The sequence below is a fragment of the Syngnathoides biaculeatus genome, chromosome 18, assembly GCF_019802595.1.
Source record: "Syngnathoides biaculeatus isolate LvHL_M chromosome 18, ASM1980259v1, whole genome shotgun sequence".
In the NCBI taxonomy this organism is placed as follows: Eukaryota; Metazoa; Chordata; class Actinopteri; order Syngnathiformes; family Syngnathidae; genus Syngnathoides; species Syngnathoides biaculeatus.
The window spans coordinates 659302-678305 of record NC_084657.1 but is presented as its reverse complement, the minus strand read 5'-3'; the positions used below and the strand labels follow the sequence as shown (position 1 = coordinate 678305).

At 53.8% G+C, this 19004-nt stretch overlaps 3 protein-coding genes across 8 annotated transcripts; 2 read left to right on the top strand and 1 right to left on the bottom strand.

Moving 5' to 3' along the window:
* Positions 1-2214: 2214 nt before the first annotated feature.
* hsd20b2 (hydroxysteroid (20-beta) dehydrogenase 2) lies at positions 2215-5140 on the top strand. Of its 4 annotated transcripts, XM_061802886.1 has the most exons (12): positions 2215-2323; positions 2459-2626; positions 2717-2763; positions 2883-2958; positions 3045-3155; positions 3855-3922; positions 3996-4040; positions 4124-4158; positions 4246-4327; positions 4425-4490; positions 4701-4847; positions 4919-5140. In XM_061802886.1, exons 1-12 carry the CDS (start codon positions 2266-2268, stop codon positions 5027-5029), a joined length of 1014 nt encoding a protein of 337 aa, XP_061658870.1. In that variant the 5' UTR covers positions 2215-2265; the 3' UTR covers positions 5030-5140. The 4 variants fall into 4 exon arrangements, with proteins under 4 accessions (XP_061658870.1, XP_061658869.1, XP_061658872.1 ...); XM_061802885.1 differs by having other exon boundaries at positions 2459-2763; XM_061802888.1 differs by lacking the exons at positions 2215-2323; positions 3855-3922 and having other exon boundaries at positions 2441-2626; positions 3923-4040.
* Positions 5141-5162: 22 nt separating this feature from the next.
* On the bottom strand, positions 5163-11744 carry slc12a9 (solute carrier family 12 member 9). Of its 2 annotated transcripts, none has more exons than XM_061802884.1 (14): positions 11594-11744; positions 10307-10525; positions 10104-10238; positions 9898-10035; positions 9409-9705; positions 9230-9337; positions 9009-9120; positions 8772-8929; positions 8614-8696; positions 8410-8534; positions 7755-7947; positions 7513-7687; positions 7084-7230; positions 5163-7008 (listed from the first exon to the last, which is right to left on the bottom strand). In XM_061802884.1, the coding sequence occupies exons 2-14, from the start codon at positions 10503-10505 to the stop codon at positions 6188-6190; spliced, it is 2691 nt and encodes an 896-aa protein (XP_061658868.1). In that variant the 5' UTR covers positions 10506-10525; positions 11594-11744; the 3' UTR covers positions 5163-6187. The 2 variants fall into 2 exon arrangements, with proteins under 2 accessions (XP_061658868.1, XP_061658867.1); XM_061802883.1 differs by lacking the exon at positions 11594-11744 and adding an exon at positions 10707-11309.
* A 999-nt stretch (positions 11745-12743) lies between these two features.
* gnb2 (guanine nucleotide binding protein (G protein), beta polypeptide 2) lies at positions 12744-18929 on the top strand. Of its 2 annotated transcripts, none has more exons than XM_061802889.1 (10): positions 12744-13442; positions 14334-14407; positions 14480-14518; positions 14592-14698; positions 16338-16401; positions 16497-16659; positions 16739-16805; positions 16883-17084; positions 17309-17525; positions 18359-18929. In XM_061802889.1, exons 2-10 carry the CDS (start codon positions 14351-14353, stop codon positions 18463-18465), a joined length of 1023 nt encoding a protein of 340 aa, XP_061658873.1. In that variant the 5' UTR covers positions 12744-13442; positions 14334-14350; the 3' UTR covers positions 18466-18929. The 2 variants fall into 2 exon arrangements, with proteins under 2 accessions (XP_061658873.1, XP_061658874.1); XM_061802890.1 differs by having other exon boundaries at positions 12744-13470.
* The last annotated feature ends 75 nt before the right edge of the window (positions 18930-19004 follow it).

Below are 19004 nucleotides of genomic sequence, written 5' to 3'. Positions count from 1 at the left end.
CACCCGAACCCAATTTTCACGACAATTATGAGATGAAGTATCAACTAGAGGTGACTGGGAAGCCTCACTCGGACTCATTTTCATCTTCAAAAGGAGAAAAAAATCTCAAAGAAAAAGGAAGATTCAAAAGGCCATCGACGCCACAGCCGCAAACTCTTCAAGAAGTCCATCCCTCTTTGTTCCATCGTGCGTCTTCTCATTTGGTTTAAAATAACAACAACAAGGGACGAAAATGTGAGCACGGGGGGGGGGGGCGCAGCCCGGATTCAAACTGACCGCCAGACAACGTAACCTCCCCTCCACCTGACCAAAAATAAATGGCCGAGGTCGGGCGCTGTCGGTCTGCCGCGAGCCGTTTCTCCGCAAATGTGACGGTGGTGGGGGGAACTCCCCGTTTTGGAAACGGGCTAAAACGGAGCATGAGCAGGTGGAAGGTGGTGCAGCGGTTTAAATGAAGAACCCCCCCACCCCCCACCCCCACCCCAATGACTTGCACACTGATGGCTGCCTCGCTGCAGTAATGCGATTAGCGAGGGGAGGCTGCGCCGAACTCATCTCGCTGGCCGCAAGCCTCTTAGCGACACGCCCGACGCCACCGACGGAAAGTCGAGTCGGCCTCGCCCAGCGAAGAGCGAGCAGCTTGGGCCCGAAATGACGGCGGCGGCCTCCAGCACCCGTCGACTTCCCGTAGCCTCGGAATCAACTGTTTGTCCTGCGTGAAATCCCGATCCCGGCCGGTGTTTGTTGGGCCTGCTCGCGCGTCGCACGACCAGTTGCACTAACTCCAACATCCCGCCGGCAATTTCCAATTTTCTCCCAGGAGGTTTGTCGCCGCCAGGAGTCGATCAAGGACAGCGGCCTTGACATTTGACCCCTCAACCACCTCACTTAATTACACGAGCGAATAAAGATTGTTGCGACCGGTCTTGGTAAAGAAATGCGTGGCCAGGCGTCTCTTTTTTTTTTTCTGTCAAGGTGAGTGCACGTGTTGTTGGTTGCTTTCATATTTCGGTCATATTTTTTCTCTCTCTCTCTCTCTCTCTCTCTCTCTCCGTGCCTACGTTGTTTCTTTTCATTTTGATGGAAATGTTCATTTTTATTTGTCGGTACAAATTGACGTTTAAATTGGACGGTCTGAAAGCAAAGAAGTAGAGAATGAAATCGGAGTTGACGACGTCATCCGGCAGCGTGCAGATGACTTCTGTCGACATGCCGACTGGTCAGTACCACAAAAAAGTCAAACTATTTTTGGGCCTGCGTGTCCCGCCTTTCAACATTTGCGCTCCCCACCTTGGAACCTGCGTCACATCCTCCCCTTCGTGACCTATCGCGGTCACAAATTCGGGGCTGCCTGTGGCTCCCTCTAGTGGCCGATAGTCGTCTTCTTCGGGCCTTTCTGAGGAGGACTTTGGTTTCTGTGGCCTCCCAGCAAATAAAAGCAACTGTCCAGAATATGCATCCTTTCATCCGTTTTGTCTAACGCTTGCCCCGCTTGGGGTGACAAAAACCCATTCCGACATTTGCGAGAGACGAGCCACCCTTCAGACGTCTCTTTTATTTTTTGAAATGCGAGCACGTCGTGGCAATGGGCGAGGAGATTGCGAACAGCTGAAGTTTACTGTCAAAATCAATGTACAAAGTTACTCGAAAAACAAACTTTGATGCATGAGTTTCCAGCCATTTAGCTCAATGCTAACAAACAACGTAAAAGACAAAAGAAGGGCTAATGAATACCGTCCGTTTCACAGTGTTCAGAGATCTCGGACGACAAACAGCGGAGCAACACAGATAGACCGGAAACAATTCCCTCGTGTGCTGTTCCATACTTCCATCCAAGCCGTTGAAGCTACCCCTCATTCTGAACAAGTTCAGTTTCCCGGGTTGAACCTTCGTTTAGTTCTTTTTTTGGTCACTGTCTGCTGGGAGACACGACTTTTTGGAACTTTTTTTTTCCCTTCCCGTGAGCCTATCACACGCATTATCATTGCAACGTGTAATCGGGCTTATCAATGTAGGTTGGTCGCTCGGCAGGAATGGGGAGGATGCTTTCCGTCTGCTGATGTCAGCCGGGCAGATTGCAAAAAAAAAAAAAAAACGAATCGAAAACGGACGGACGGACGGACGGACGGACCGTCTGTTTTTTGGGAAGTCAACGAAACGTCTTCTCCAATCTGTTCCGATTAGACGGCCTCCCGCTCAAATGGATGATGTCACTGTGATGTCGGCGCGCTTATCTCTTCCATTTGCTTTTTCACAACGGCGATTATGAACCGCTGCGTTGCGTCATGGGAAACGAGGACCCTCCGTCCGAGACTTTGTTTGGGTACGTTCAAGTAGACCCCGACCCGAAAAGCACACGCGAGGGAGGAGCACGTGCAGGTGTCGCCCCACATAAATACCGGTGTGGTCCTTCTCACTGGACTTCTGTTGGGAACGCCTTTTGTTGTTGACTGCGCAGGAAAAAAGGGGAAAAAAATGCATTGGACTGACGCGCTGATCATTTTTGGCGGCCTGACGTTCATTTTGTACTCCGCAAAATTGGCGTGGAAATGTTGCCGCGGATTCCGAGAGTTCATCTTGTCGGAGTTCTGGCGGGTGGATCTGAGGACTTACGGCCAGTGGGCAGGTACAGCGACGACTTTGGCTGTTGCGCTTCTGAATCTTTTCCCGGCTTTCCAAAAGTCCCTTCTAACATTTCTCGTAATCTCTCCCGCAGTCGTCACCGGAGCCACGTCTGGCATCGGGAAAGCGTACGCGACGGAGGTGAGGTTTGGGGAAAATACCAGCCCCCCCCCCCCCCCCCCCCAAAAAAAAAAAGAGCAGCAGTACGATCGTCATTTATTGGAATTGTGTGCGTGTGCATGTGACTTTCCCGCCTTCAGCTGGCGAGGAGGGGCGTGGACGTGGTTCTGGTGAGCCGATGCGACGAGAAGCTTCGACTTCTGGCCCAAGAGATCGGTCAGCGGACTAGAGAAAAAACAAAATGCAAAATCCCAAATGGTTGAAGTTTTGATCAGGCACGTGTGAAACGTTGTGTCGCGCAGAGCGTCAGCACGGTCGCAAGACCCTCAGCATCCGGGTGGACTTCACGCGCGGCCCCGACATCTACCCCGTCATCGCCCGCCGACTGCACGGCCTGGAGATCGGAATTCTGGGTAAGGAGACCTGCGGTGGAAATCCGGCATATTTTCTCTCTATTCCGCGAGGATTCGCGAAAGTGGCCAAAATCAAAATTGCCTCTTTGACATTTCTCATAAGGCGCAAAGCGGCTTTTGGCGGGCAACTGCTTGTTGCTTAGCAACACGAGACTCCTCGTTCCTTGTTTTGGTTTGGTTTCTCGTCATCTGCGTCAGCGCAGATGACGAGAAACCTGCAGAAAAGATTCAGGAACTCAAAAATGGACCTTTCCGACGCCGACCTTCAGTCCCGCGCGAGCTTTCAAAATGGCGATATGATCCAAAAAGGCAAATTGACATTTCTGTCGCGTTTACGTATCACGAACACGCTTGGTTCGGCAGGTGAAAGTGAAAGTCCCTCCCTTAGCCTCGTCTTTGTTGATATTTACATTTACATTTGCCTTAATCCGCCGCAGCCACTTCCTCAACTGCGTTTGAGGCTTTGGGAAATGACCTGCACGTTTCCCCGAGTGCATCCGAGGAGCATTTTCCTTGTGGCGTTAACTTTCCCAAGCTGCGTTGCGGCGGCGAGAGGGGCGTGTCCAGACGATGCGGCTGTCTGATGATCCGGGTCGGAAAAGGTCCACTGCGCTTTTTGTTTGGATGCCAAATGGGGACTCGAATCCGAATTGTGAGTTGGAGTTGAAGAGTCCGCAATGACTAACGTGTGCTCGGCAGTGAACAACGTGGCAATGTCCTACTCTGACGATTTTGCCTCCTTCCTGGAAATTCCAAATGCTGAACAGGTATGTTTTTGGGCTCGGTAGTCCAAGTATTTTGTCGTCCGCGCCCCTCACTCCTGCGTGTTGTCGTCATCAGAAAATCACAGAAGTTCTCAACTGTAACACGCTGTCTGTTGCTCAAGTAAGAAGTCGCGAGGCGAAAAGTCGCCCCCTTGGGCCTATCTGCCATTTCCACCAAGTTTCTTTTTTCCTTCCTCATCTCAGACGACGAGATTAGTCCTGCCCGGCATGCTGGACAGGTAGGCTAACAAGCGCCCGCTGTCATGGCGCCAGACGGCTAATAACGGAACGCTTGCTTTCCCCTGTGGGGGGCGGGGGGGCCGCAGGCGGAGCGGGCTGATCGTCAACATTTCCTCGCAAGCGGGAATCCACCCGCAACCTCTGTTGGCGCTTTACTCCGCCACCAAGGTGACGCCCGTCCGGCTCCCGCCGTTTTGTCTGTTTCGAGCTCCGTCCGCCATTTGGGCTTTTTTTTTTTTTTTTTTTCCCCTTCTTTCTTTTGCAGGCGTTCGTGACGTATTTCTCGCAGTGTTTGCATGCTGAGTACAAGGCGGACGGGATTACGGTCCAGGTAAACAAACGAGCAGGTGCTTTTTCCTACAGGAAGCTCCTCAACTTACTTCAACTATCAGTCGGTGCCAGAAGCGGCCCCTTTTTTTTCCTCGTCCAAGTCGAGCTACTTCAACTCACCTCAGCATAGGCAACAGAGCATTTTGAAGAAGCGGAGGTCACAACCCCGCGGCCCGTTTGACCTGACGTGGCGCCGACGTTTTCCCCGCAGTGCGTGGCGCCCTTCCTGGTCTCCACCAACATGACCAAAATGAAAAGCGGCGTCTGCGTGAAGAGCGCCGCCGCCTTCGCGCGAGAGGCCTTGAACACCGTGGGATACGCCAGCCACACCAACGGCTGCCTGCTGCACGCGCTGCAGGTCGGCGCCGACGCGCGGGTCGCCCCGCCCAACCCCGACGTCTTCATCCCAGTTTTGCTGTCCCGCTGCAGAGTTTCGCCGTCGGGGTGCTGCTGCCGGACTGTCTGCGGATGTCCTCCTTCCTGGTGGCGAGGATGCGCCGCACGGCTCAGCGGAGAAAAGTCCAAAGAGGAGCGTGGTGATGGCGTCGCGGTTGCGCTTTCATGTAAAAATGTAGTTGACTGAATCTGTGAGCGCTAAACTGACAAGTATGTCAAAATCCACTGTACATTTTTTTTTTTTTTTGGAACCAGCAGCGACAATTTTATAAAAGACTGTTTTGATGAATTGTCCGACTTTATTGACATCATAATGACACACCCGCACACTTTACGGTGACATTTTATTCCATGCAAGCACACGCACACACAACGTTCCAAAGATGTACACGCCTTCGGAAGCACCGCAAACTCGTTGGGGGGGGGGGGGGCGTTAAGCGCGCTCGCCTTTTTGGCGTCAAGAGGTGTTATGTCTGATTCTTGCTTTTCCCCAAAACAAGCGTGTTAAGTTCAAGGACGAGCGGGATAGAAAATGGGGGGGATCCACTTCTTGGATTTGATGGCTTTATTGTGCCAGCTCAGTGGGGAGAGCAGTGGTTTGGGAAAACGGGGGTTGCGTCAGGAACTGTACCAAAGAAATGTGGCGACCCCGAATGGGACAAGCCCAAACGAACTTCCTATCCTGCAAACTGGGATTTACATTTCTGGGACAAGACAATACTTTGCAAAGTCAACGGCAGACGTGCGACTTTACCACTGGGTGTTACAAAAAAAAAAAAAAAAAAAAAAAAAGAGAGAAACAATGCTGCATCGTGTTTTGCTTTTTTTGTGTGGCAACTTCCTGTTTGTTAGTGAGGAGGGCGCGTGCAGCATCCAACAGAAAAGTGACATTACGACAACTTTGTTTTACAGTCGTGATGCGGAGTAAATATCGGAAACTCGTCAAGTAAGTCGCAAAAAAAAAAAAAAAAGACATTGTAACACAAAATTGTAAATGACATACACTGGGACATTTCTATAATTACAGAACCCGTTTTTGTTTTTAAAGCTCTTCGACACATGAATCAAGACGAAGGGGAGGAGCTACAATGCAAGTTAGGTGGCAATTTATTCATTTACACGCCAAAGCGCTTTCTTGAAGTGCATGAAAACTGCAACAGAGCAAACTGGAACGTGAAATCTTCAAGCGTGTAATTAGAAATGGCTGACGGTAACAGTAATATCACGCACTCCGCTGCCCGGAAAAGTCCAAAAGGTCAAAGTTCATCAGCTCCGACGAAAGCGAGCCGGCGACGTCCGAGCTCAAAGGCCCGTGTAGGTCACCGGGGTGACGCCGTGGATGAGGAGCGTCGGACCCAAGCGGGCCGTCACCGCCTCCAGCTGGGCCAGGTAGGTCCGGGCCAGGTCGCGGGGGGCGGGGGGCCGCGGTAGGTACAGGAAGCGGACGGCGGCCTGAGAACTGTGTTCCAGCAGCATGGAGTTCACCGCCGACAGGAAGCCGTCAGAAAGGGCGGGGCCCCGCTCCTCGGCGTGGTGCCGCACCACCGAGTCCCACGGGACGATCTTGATGGACGCTCGGATCCGCAGCTTCTTCAGCAGCTCTCGGAAGGTCTCTTCGTCCACCGCCCAGCCCTGGTCGCTGGACTCGGTCTCCACGTTGAGGAAGATCCTCATTCTGGCGCGGCGCCACCTGCTGGACATGTTCAGCACGCAGGCCATCTGCAGCAAGAAGAGGCTGCACACGTCCTGGTAGTCCCGGCAGCCCGGCTGCAGCAGGTTGAGGGGCCACACGTCGATGGCGCGCTCGGAACCGTCCCCTTCGCCCTGCCGCACCTCCCCCTCCCCCTCCCCCTCCAGGTGGAAGAAATAGCGCCCGAGGCACACGTTCTTGTTCATCTTGACGGCGTCGGCGACGATCCCCACGTACTCTTCGGGCGAGAGCCAGCGCGGGCTCTCCGCGTGGCGGACGGGGGGGAAGTGGGCCTGCAACGACGGCAGGTCCACGCCAAAGTTGTACTCGCCTTCGGCGCCCGGGCCGCAAAAAGCCGCGTCTTGGAGGAAGAAGTCCTCGGGCGTGCAGCTGTCGTAGAAGCCCAAGATCAGCGTGTTGGGCTTCATGCCGCCTTGAAGACCGACAGAACGGCGGCTCAGAGGAGGCGTATTCGTCGCTGGCAAAGACGGGAAGAAGCCCACCTTACCCAGGCCCGTGATACGCAGGAGGTGCTGCGTTCCTTGTCTGACCGACGGAGACAGCGTCAGATCCACGAAGGCCTTCACGCCGAGCTTGTCCACTAAGCTCAGCCAGAAGTTGTACTGGTGCTGGACGGGATCTGACGGCAGAGAGTCTAAAAACGCACACGGGGAGACGTAAAGAAGCGGGCCGGGCAAAAACAAGAGCCAAGCAGCACGTGCGCGATTAAGACGGCTCGGGACGACATCTTGCAAAGTGCTCGCGAGCGGTCAGGGGCGTACCCCCAAACGCCCCCCCCCCCCCCCGCCTCGCGCCCGGGGTCAGCTCGGCCACGCGTGGGGACAAGCGCGGACTGTCGTTTCAACGGAAGGAAACGCAGCAGTTTTCGGACGCGGGGAAAAAAAAAAAAATAATAATAATAAATAAAAAAAATTACCCAGATCTCCGAGCTGCACGTGGCCCAGCACGAACAGCCCCCCTTTTTTCAGCTGGTTGACGAACAGGATGAGCTGACAGGAAGAACGCGGGTTGGCCACCATCAACAAGACCTGCGGCCTCCAGAACTTCACGTGGTCCTTCCTCACGTCCAGCAGCAGAAGATACTTGCGCACCTTAAAAGGGCGCCGCAGAGTGAGGCGCCAGGCGCGTGCGGCCGTGCCCACTGACATTTGGGGGTACCTGATGGAAGATCAGGGCCTGGCTGATGTAGCCCCAGCTGCTGGTGGGGGAGCGGTAGTGCAGGAAAAGCAGCAGCAGCAAGAGGAGGACCACGCTGCCCGACGAGTACACGGGGTTGATGACGAACATCATGACTAAACAGCTCAGGATGCCCAGCAGGCACGTGTGCCAGGAGAAAAACCGGAAGGTCGGCCTGGAAAACATTGGAGGGGGGGGGGGGGGGGGGGAGACCTGCGTGAAGTACCGGCAAAAACAATGACCGTAGCTAACGTTTGATTCAAGGCCCGCTTCTTCGGCACTCTTGCAGCTTATTTTCGGCTGCGCAAAGTGGGGGTTCCGGCCGTGGCCCCCTTTTCGCGGGGCGCCTAGAAACCATCCAAAGTCAGACCGCTTGCTGGCCTAAATACGGCCCCCAAAGTCCCACTTCCCCTCAATCCTCTTCGTGGTCTTCTGCCATCAGTTACGGGGGGCACGGCCAGAGGCCATTTTCCAGTCAGGAAGCGGATGCCGGGAAGACTCCTGCGCCCACGTCAGAGCCCGAATTGGGACAAACCACAAAAAATGCTCAGCAGACAGTGACTTGGCTTTCCCCTTGACGAGTGCAACAAATTCTAAATCCACCCCCCCCTTCACGCCCCCCTTGGGGTTTGCGTACCTGAAATTTGGCGCAGACGCCCACTCGAGAGCCAAACAAGCCAGATCCACCGCCGCGTAGGCGAGCAAGTAGAAAACCGTCACCAGGCTGGCGACGGCGTTGAGCTGGCCTGCGAACACCACACACTGGGACACAAATGCAAAACCAAAAAAAGTGCGTCAAGCTCCAAAAACGGGCAATCCGCGCTTCGGACGGCCGGCCGACCTGCGCTAGCCCCCACGTGTAAAGCACCGCCATCCACGGGTTCCCCGAGCTCGTGGTGATCGTAGCGGGTGCTAATGGCAGACCTGCGGAAGATGGGGGGGAAAAAAAACAAACTCAAATCTTGCACGTGGGAAAAAGATGGCGCTTCCTTCCGGTACCGAAGAGATGATCCACGGCGAGGGCGTGAAGTATGCGGGACGCTCCGATCATGGAGCACATCGCGGCGAAAAGGGCGCCGCAGTAAATCCCGATGGTCACAAACGGCGGCCAGATGTTGATCCGCTGGAGGAAACCGTAATCCTCAATCAGGAGAGTCCTAGACCGGGGGGGTGTCACACGCACGACGAATCAGCTGCGACGGGGGAAAACTTCAGCCGGACTTGAGTTCCCCCCACCTGTCGCACGTGGCGCTGACCAAGACGAAGAAGAGGACGTAGACCACAAAGGTGTACACGACGGCCACGACGGTACCTTTGGGGATGGACACGCTCGGCGTTTCCAGGTCCCCTTCGGTGAGGATGGTTTTTTTAATGTTCATATTGGGAACCGACGCAACAATCACGCTACGACGCAAAAGATACGGATAGCTCCGTCCGGCGCGCAAACGGGTTCTCACCTGACATGTTGGCTCCGGCCATGATGCCCGTGCAGCTGGTGAACATGACGGCAAAAACGGTGGCGAACGACATGACCGAGCCGGTGCTGTAGTCCAACGAGTAACCGGCTGCGGGGCGGAAGGACGACGCGTTGTCCAGCTGTCCGGCAGCGTCACACGCGGCGCACGCAAAGACTTACGGGCCAGGTTGTTCTTCAGCGTGGTGGCGTTGAAGCCGGTGTAGCTGGCGTCGTAGCGCACGGTGCGATTCCCGGACCCCGGCCGGGCGATGACGAAATCCAGAGGTCCGACGGCCAAAGAGCTGACGAAGACGGACAGCAGCGACGCGGTGACGAGCAGCAGGATGGCGAAGGCCGTCCGCGAGTAGATGTGGGCGCCCACCAGGCACACCGCCAGGCACAGCAGGAGGATCGCCGACGAGTACAACACCGTGAACCAGTAACCTTGAGGCAGGACCCGCACGCCCTGGGACGTTTCTGCAAGCGGAGGGCACGAGGCCGCCGACACGTTTCACCCAGCAGGTGGCGCCCGTTTCACTACCAGCCCACCCCGCAGATTTGGATTTTTTTGGCTGGCGCCACCCGCGGTGATGCTTGCAAAATTTGGAAAGCTCGAGTGGCACTCGAAAGAAAGAAAGAAACGAGTTTGTCCGGCCCTCAAAAACTTACCAGCGTCCGTGCCAAAGACGTCAAGAACGGCCTCCACCAGACCGAGAACGTACTCGCCGCACGCAAACACTTTGGCCAAGAAGAACATCAGACCGATACTCCCCCCGAACTCGGGGCCCAGCGATCGACTGATCATGTCTGGAGGGCGCCGTCAAGGAAGCGTTTGGGCCAGAAACGCGCTCGGGTGACGTCGACGGGAAGGATACAGTAGGCGCCCCCTCCCTGGATGGCCCCGTTGGTGGAGATGGCGCAGATGGACAGGATGGTGAGCGTGATGATGAAGTAGGCCACGAGCACCATCAGGAGACCCTGCAGGAGCCCCGCGTGGCCCACCACAAAACCTGCCACCGAAGGAAGCTGGCGTGAAGCCCACTCCCGGTCCCGGCCGGTCCCGGTCGGTCCGACTCACCCGTCCTCAGAAAGAGCACGATGCTGAACATGGAGAGGACGGTGGGCACCATCACCCCGAAAAACGTGTTGAGCTTTCGGGGCTCCTTGCTCGGCGACCCGGAGGCGGGGTCGGGGGGCGGGTCCCCCGCGTCGCCGCACGTCGCCATGGTCAGACCGCACCCCCCCGAAGCCACGAGCGGGCTGCGCTCGTTGGGCATGGCCGCGTCCTCGCTTTGCCCTGCGGAACACAAACGGGGCGCACCCAGAGAATGGACCAAACAATTTGACTTGAGACGGGAGTCCATCGCGCTTCAAAAATCAATTCCGAACAACGCGTGATGCATTTTTGTTTCAAAGGCTTGAGTAAAATTGTCCGGCGTCCCCGCAAGGCTCGTCGCAAACGTGTTCATCGACCTCACCAAAACGGCATCGCCTTCCAAACACCTCACGAGTGACATGATCGGGCTCGGTCCGACCGAGCATGTTACGATGCAGCAAACGTCCCCTTCTCAGGATTTGATGACATTTTTTGCATTTTTTCTTTTAAACCAAACCAAACTAAACGCTGATTGTCTTCAGACGGTCACAAGTGCCGCAATTTGTTGACAAAGTTCCGAAAGGGACAACAACGACGACGACACAACAGTCGGCTGACGCCCACGTCTGGCGGTTCATGTGACTTCAGCTCAATCAATTGGACACATTTTTTTTTTTTTAAATCATATTATTTTATGTTCAGCCTCTGAGGCGATTTCCCCGCACGCGCAGGAATCCTTCGCGTGACTTCGCACCTCACTTTGGTATTTGGAGCCATGTGAGTCGCGGCTGTAAAATTAAAAAAAAAAAAAGATAAAAAAGAAAACCGAATTGAGGGCCACTTAAAGCTCACTTCGTGTACACTGCAGCCAATCACAAACATGCGATAATTCCCTTCTTATTAATATAGACTTGAAAATTGTCGATGATGCGAAATAATAACAAATAAAAGGATGCTGCCCGTTCTTAAATGTTGCTCATGACCGGCCGGAAGCATCGCAAGAGGCCCGCATCGTAGTTTCCGGTGTGTCACATTTACGCAGAACGGCGCCGGATCAGACCGAGTCAAAGTTTGAAAAATGAATCATAATAATGAGGCGACGGGTGTGGGAACAGACAGAGTGAGAGAAAGAAAGAAAGAAAGAAAGAAAACGGGTCCACTGCCAAGTGCTGTTTTGGGAGTCAGGAAGTGACAGACAGCGGCACAAAAAAAAAAAAAAAACCAAGCAGGTGACACAAGTCCATTTGCGGACGAGGACTCCGAACTTACCGCGACGAACCGTGCGGTCCACTTCCTGCACGGGAACTCCACCGGCGGCCGCTGCTGCCGATTCTGCTGCTGGAACCCCCGGACCAGAACCAGACCAATGGTCCGGCGGCGGGCCGCGACACGCCTCGCCCTCCGATGATTTGCTCGCAGCTGTCACGTGAGCGCAGAAGAGGCCACGTGACTGGCGGAAAAAAAGGGGGACGGGAGGGGAGGTGGGACAATTTGGGCGACGCCTTCAACTTTCGTTCAGCCAGTCAGCGCCATGCTTCGCTCGACATTTGGCCACGCCCGCGTCTCGAGGTTTATTTACAAAAAGTGTAGAAAGTTCTGCGGACACGAGGGGGCGCTGCTGCGAAGCTGCAAGAGAAGATGGAGGGTGGCGGGGGTGGGGGATCGGCGGGGGAGAGGAGGGTCTCCCACCGGCCACATTCTAAAGGCCGGAGAAAAAACAATAACACTCCGTGGACTGCACGACAGACAAAACATTGTAATGACCAAATTATTTGAGGCATTTGACATTTGACCTCACCAACAAACGACCAGGCTCAGAGGGCAGTTATGACTGTCATAGCGCCCAAATGTTATATGACGACAGAGACAACAAATGAACTCCAAAGTAAAACTTTGTCAGCTGTTACTGTAAAAGCGGCTTTGGCAGCAAAAACGTGACAGTGATTGGCGCTTTCCAAATTTTTCTACAGGTTTTAGCAAGAATCGTAGCCCCCCCAAAAATGACATGACGGGCCGGATCTGGCCCCCGGGCCTTGAGTTTTACACCATTGCCTTAAACAGTATTGACAAGGTTTTGGTTTTGTTTTTTGAAATGAAGAGGTTCCAACTTATTCAATTACCGCTCACAGATGCGTACGTCACATCCAATATCCGTCTTGCATAAGTCTAGAACTTTGTAGAACTCCTCTTTTTCTCCCCTCTCCATATCAAAGAAGCCCCAAAATAATAGCAGTAATCATGAGATCAAAGGAGTGGTAACAGCTTTGTGAAAGGCAAAAAAAAAAAAAAAAAAAAAGGGCGTCGCTGACGTGCAAAATTTTGCAATTTTCATTTCCGTGGCAATCCTCTGGCGTGGTTGGTTCGGGGGAAGGAAGGAAAACTGTAAATGGAGTCTCGACCTCGTGATGGCTGCCGACTTCCTTATCATGACGCACACAGAGAGGGAAAATAATCATCATAATAATAAGCCATTAACTTAAGCACGTACAATATTGGGAGATTATTTTCAAACAGCAACAAAACACGCTTTGTTATTACAACAGGTTTGCTTCTATTATACCTTTGAACCGATCGAGTGATGAGGAGGAGGAGGAGGAGGAGGAGGAGGAGGAGGAGACCGCCGAGAGAGGAAGGAAATGAAGATCACGTCACGAAGAGCAAAATCCGAGTAAAAAAAAAAAAAACAAAAAAAACAAAAACGGAGCGAGTGCTATTGAACGCTCTTCGACTCGACGCGCGCGTGGACCGAGCTGCGGTTTTATCTTCGGCCAGCATGTGATCGTGGAATCGATCGTTCGGCGTGGGGGGGTGGGGGGGTGCAGTCGCAGCAGTGGATTTTTTGATGATTATTTTTTGCTGGTTTTTTTTTTTTTTGTGTGGAAATGTGTGAAGACCTCCCCCTCCTCTTCTTCCTCCTCCGAGTGCCTGCCCACTGACGCCTCTTCGCGTGCATATTCGCCACACAATTCCTTTAAAATTAAATATACATTGGAGGAAAAACAAACCCACGAGAAGACATTGTTAAAAGCGGCGGAATTGTTTTTGCATTTATTTTTTTCAGGGGAGTGTTTTTTTTTTTGCACGACAATCAGAAGAGGAGCATCGGTGGAATTAACAGGTAGCCTCCCACCGAGTCAGTTTTTAATGTGAGTGATGATGATGATGGTGGTGGTGGTGGTGGTGGTGGTCTATGGTCTACCCATCCGCATTGAAAAACATCTTGTTGCTATGCCCGCCTGCCTCCGCGGGGCCGTTGTCCATTTCCAATGAATTGAGGAGCTTCCTCCTCTGGGTTTGGCCGAGCCCCCCCCAGGCCGTTGCGGCGAGGCGCTGGGCCTCCCCATCCCCGACGCGACACCGCGTTGGCGTCGGCTGTCGGATCTCCTCCAGCTGAAAAAAAAAATCAAATAAACAATAATAAAAATGACACCCCCCCCCCCTTCAGCTCGTCATGTTTTCACAATGCCAATTAAAACATTGTGGATATCAGTAGGCTTGATTTTTGGAAAGCTGCAGCTTCCTCCTCAGCTCCTCATTGGTTACACAAGCAGAGGGTTTTTTTTTTTTTTTTTTTTTTTGGGGGGGGGGCCTCTCTATTATTGATCGTCCATACTGTGAAGTAAGTTCCAATTCAAGTCGACGTTTAGCTGGGGGGGGGAGGGGGTCCTTTCGGCTTTGGTGGGAGTGGCCAATGGGCGTCTTCTGCCCCGATTGTGGGCGGGGGCGGATTATTTGTATTAAATACTCAACAACCACTTCATTAGTCGCACTCAATGAGATCAAGTACGCTGTTCCGCCAGGGGCGGGGGGCACGCCCATATCCATTCCCGCAGCCTTCAATGGACACGGGCGAGGCCAAATTTGAACCCTCAACCTCAGAACAGTGAGAAGGATGTGTTCAGCAGTCGCTCGAGCGAACATCCTTGCTTAGAATTTGAGGTCGGCATCATGAAGTATTTGACTTTGTCCTTGCGGCGCCAAACAAGTTGTGCTGCGCTGTCCTCCTCAGACAAAACGAGTCCCAAAATGAGCGAGCTGGAGCAGCTTCGTCAGGAGGCCGAGCAGTTGAGGAACCAGATTCGGGTACGTCGAACACGGCTTTCGCTCGGGAAGTATTTTCCGTTCGTAACTTTTTTTGCCGTGGCCTTTTTCCAGGACGCCAGGAAGGCCTGCGGCGATTCGACCCTGACGCAGGTGAGCGCCGCGGATCGGCCGCCGCTGATCGGGTCCAGATCGGTGACGAGGTCGCTTTTGAAATCCGCTCCAGGTAACCGCCGGCCTGGATCCGGTGGGGCGGATACAGATGCGAACGAGACGCACCCTCCGAGGCCACCTCGCCAAGATCTACGCCATGCACTGGGGCTCGGACTCGAGGTGGGGTCGTCGAGCTGTTCTTCTATTTGTCGCCTCAAACGGGACTCCCCGGGGGAGTGTCAAAATGCGCAAGTCGGCCTCACCTTCCGTCGATTCATCTGCTACCGCTCACCCTCATCCACCGAGGGGCTTTTCAGCTCAACCTGAGAGAAGCCAGACTTTGCTTCCTCACGGAAAGGCGTCTCGGTGGAATTGACTGACTGACGACGTCCAGGGTCAAGTTCGGCGGCGCCCTAACCCCGCAATTCACACTGCTTCCCCCTCCCGAGACGGCGGACCGGAATCCCCTTGAAGGCGCCCAGATGTCTTTCTCCGTGGCCTCACCCAACTCCTCCTCCCACGCCTGAGTTTTTGCTTCAGCGACCACCGAAGCTGCATTCCGCTCGGTCGGCCGCCTCAGGAGTCCCACGGGCCAAAAGGCCCCGACAGGACTCCCCCTTCACCCCGACGCCATCGGTCACCATCGGTGTCCGCCGACAGGTTCTGGGATCGCTGCCACGGCTCAGCGATGGAGGTGCAAAACGTGCTCCGGTGGGACTCGGTGTCACTCGCATCCCCCACAACGTGGCCAAGATTATTTCACACTTGGGAGTTGATACTCTTTCTGAGACGGTCCCAGCAGACCCTCACCAGAGATTTGGGCCCGTCACGTCAGACCGGCATCTTCCACCACCGCCAGGTGGTGATCGGTTGACAGACATGCGGTCGCAAGTCCGATGACGCGACCACTGAACTGCGACCCAGGGTGTCCTGGTCCAAAGTGCACATGTGGTCCCCCTCATGCCAGAACATTTTTATGGACAATCCGCGAAGGGCACGACGGAAGTCCAGTAACCAAACCTCCTTTGGCCACCGCTCAGTTGGCGCTGCACATGGACCCCGATGGCCCCTCCCACAGGTGGTGAGCTCACAGTAAGGGGGACACCCCCCCCCCTCCCCCCACATTACTCATTCTGGTTGTGCCCAGCTGAGTCCCACGGGCGCGGGCCCGGCCGTCGACCATCGGCCGACCGCCTTCGAACCCCGCCTCCGGGCAAAACGAAATCTTGATCCAATTTTTGTATTTGTCATAGGAGTTTATGGAAGCCACCAGGGCACGAAGCCCCCCGGACAATTTAGCTCCTAGGATCGTTGGGACCCCCCCCAACGAAAAGTTTGGCGGCTCAAGGAAATGTGGTCTTCATAAAAACAAATATTAGCAATGGTTGAAAAAACGTCTGAAGGGGTTATTTGACTGCAGAGGGTACCGCTTCAAGGAGTTTACAAGTCAAAAAGAAAAGCCAAACTTTTTCTGCTGTACAGTATTATTGATAACGATTTCACGGTAGCAACATCTGGAGGGAAAAACAAAAAGCATCCAAAAGGAAGCATCCTGTCTGAGGAGAACAAAAGAAACGGAGACGTCAGAGGTGTCAATCGTTTGTCCCACATGGGCAGTTTGGGCCCAAGCTGTAATTCAAACTATCGCCTCCCGCAGGACTGGAGTGTAACAACATCATCTGGCGAGGCCCCGCTCGTTGACCTAAATGAGTCCGACCGATTGCAACCTTGGCGAAGTTTATGACTGTGTGTATCATAAAAACACAGCAAAATCGTGCTTTGAAGCTCACGTGACGTGACGTGACGCGCGTCTCCGCAGGCTTCTGGTGAGCGCCTCTCAGGACGGCAAACTGATCGTGTGGGACAGCCACACCACCAACAAGGTATGCTCGAGAGTCTAAACCCCGCCCCCGCCCCCGCCTCCGCTCCAAATGTTGGGTTAGTTTGTCACCTGATGGCCGTGAGCTCCAATTTTCAGATCCACGCCATCCCCCTGCGCTCCTCCTGGGTGATGACCTGCGCGTACGCCCCATCCGGCAACTACGTGGCGTGCGGGGGCCTGGACAACATCTGCTCCATCTACTGCCTGAAAACGCGCGAGGGGAACGTCAGGATCAGCAGGGAACTGCCAGGGCACACGGGTGAGAGGGTCGGGTCGCCTGGATCTGACGTTGAGGTCGGAATCCGGCGTTCACGTCGCTCGCGCTTTTCTCGCGCCAGGCTACTTGTCTTGCTGCCGTTTCATCGACGACAATCAAATCATCACCAGTTCGGGAGACACCACCTGGTGAGCCCGACGCGCCGCCGACAGTTTTCCGCGGGCGACGGCGCCGGTCTAACTTGCGCGCCCCGTTGTGCCCCAAGCGCGTTGTGGGACGTCGAGACCAGCCAGCAGACCACGGTGTTCTCGGGCCACACGGGCGACGTGATGAGCCTCTCCCTGGCGCCCGACCTGCGGACCTTCGTGTCGGGGGCATGCGACGCCTCGGTCAAGCTTTGGGACATCAGAGACAGCATGTGTCGGCAGACCTTCACCGGACACGAGTCGGATATCAATGCCATTTGCGTGAGTGTCCGTTTGCAAAAAAAACTCCATCTCTATTGTCTGCTTGCGCTACAACGAGAGAGGTCAGTTGTCGTGACCGTGACCGTGTTCAGGTCATGCCTCAGACGAGCGCTCGAGCCCATTCCCGGGGGCCCCAACGCACCCCGTTTCCCGTCTTTTACGGATTCCGGCGCCCCGACCGCCGTGACTCGTGACGTTTTTGTGTCGTTTCACCTCTCCCTCAGTTCTTCCCCAACGGCAGCGCCTTCGCCACGGGCTCCGACGACGCCACCTGCAGGCTGTTCGACCTGCGCGCCGACCAGGAACTGGGCCTCTACTGCCACGACAACATCATCTGCGGCATCACCTCGGTGGCTTTCTCTCGCTCGGGCCGCCTTCTGCTGGCGGGCTACGATGACTTCAACTGCAACGTCTGGGACGCCATGAAGGGAGACAGGGCAGGTGGGTGCGCCGAAGCCTTTCCCAGATGCCACGCGACTATTTTCGGCCGTACGCGTCAAACAACCAAATGGAACCCAAAAAAAAAAAAATAAATAAAAATTACGGCAGGAACTGAGTGCGCCTTCTCCAGGTACAGCTGACGTAGTTGTAGCCGCTGCGCCTTCTAGCTTAACGTGTGCAGTTCGTGATCCATTTGGTTGGTAAAGTCTTCAACTCCGTAAATATAAAATCCTTAAATGAAAAGCAGAAACCGAGAAAGAAACCAGAAACGGGACGAAATATTTGTAGCTGCCGCGCAAGCATAGTTTGGAACCTTGAATATCCAGGGAGAGGAAAAAAACAACTTCTAGGCCATGAATATTAAAAACCAAAAAAAAAAAAAAAAAACTGATGGGAAACAGGAAGTACGACCCTAACGAAGCGCGGATGGGGGGGGGGGGCAGGGGCATATATTTGCACTGCTGCGCAAGCGAGTTAGTTGCGCACCTTTAGTAAGACTCGAAATCCTGTGGTTGTTTCTTGCAAAATGCGGACTTTTATCGGGAAAAAAGAAAAAGGATTGCTGGAGAGTTGCTAGCCTGCTTCCTGAATAGGATCACGACTATGTCTGGGGGACTAAAATTATACAAGAAAAAAAAACAAAAACAAAAAAAAAAAACAACACAATGACGTGGCAAATAATGTTGAGGGCACAACGGCAGTCGACGGTTCAACTCCGGAACATGAGTCAAGTCTTCCGTATGGACAAACACAAGGCCCCGGTGCGTTCCGGTCGGGCCAAAACCTTTTTGACGTTAACAAGTGAACTTTTGTCTGTGCCGGGCCTCCCGCAGGAGTCCTCGCCGGCCACGACAATCGCGTGAGCTGCCTCGGCGTGACTGACGACGGCATGGCCGCGTCCACCGGCTCCTGGGACAGCTTCCTCAAGATCTGGAACTGAAGGCACCGACCCGACCCGACCCGACTTTCTCTTTCTTTTTTTGTACTGCACGCAAGCTCAACGAGTGTCCACAAAGACGTAGTACGACGACGTAGTTTACAGCGAACCTCCCGCGCTCCCTTCAGCTGACTCCAGTGCACAATTGGAGCTCCCGAATAAACATGATGGGGGGGACAAAAAAAATCTCTTAGAAGGTTTTTATAGCTACACGGCCCACACTCTGCATCAGATTTTTTGCTTTTTTTTTTTTTTACACCTGATTTCTCCGTGTTCTCGTGTGCCTCAGATACACTTTAAGGATTATTACTAGACAACATTGATAAGAGGTGAATTAACTTTAAAAGATAAAAATAAAAGCATTAAGAAGAGTTTGAACGAAGCAGGAGCCAATATTCCCACTTTAATATGGATGTCAAGATGGTACAATTGTACACAATATTAATAAATAATCTCCTGCCGGTGAATGGGTTTTTTTTTTTTTTTTTTTTTTCCAAGCACGGGATGTGAATTATTTGTGTCTCGTTTTTTAACGGAGCGCT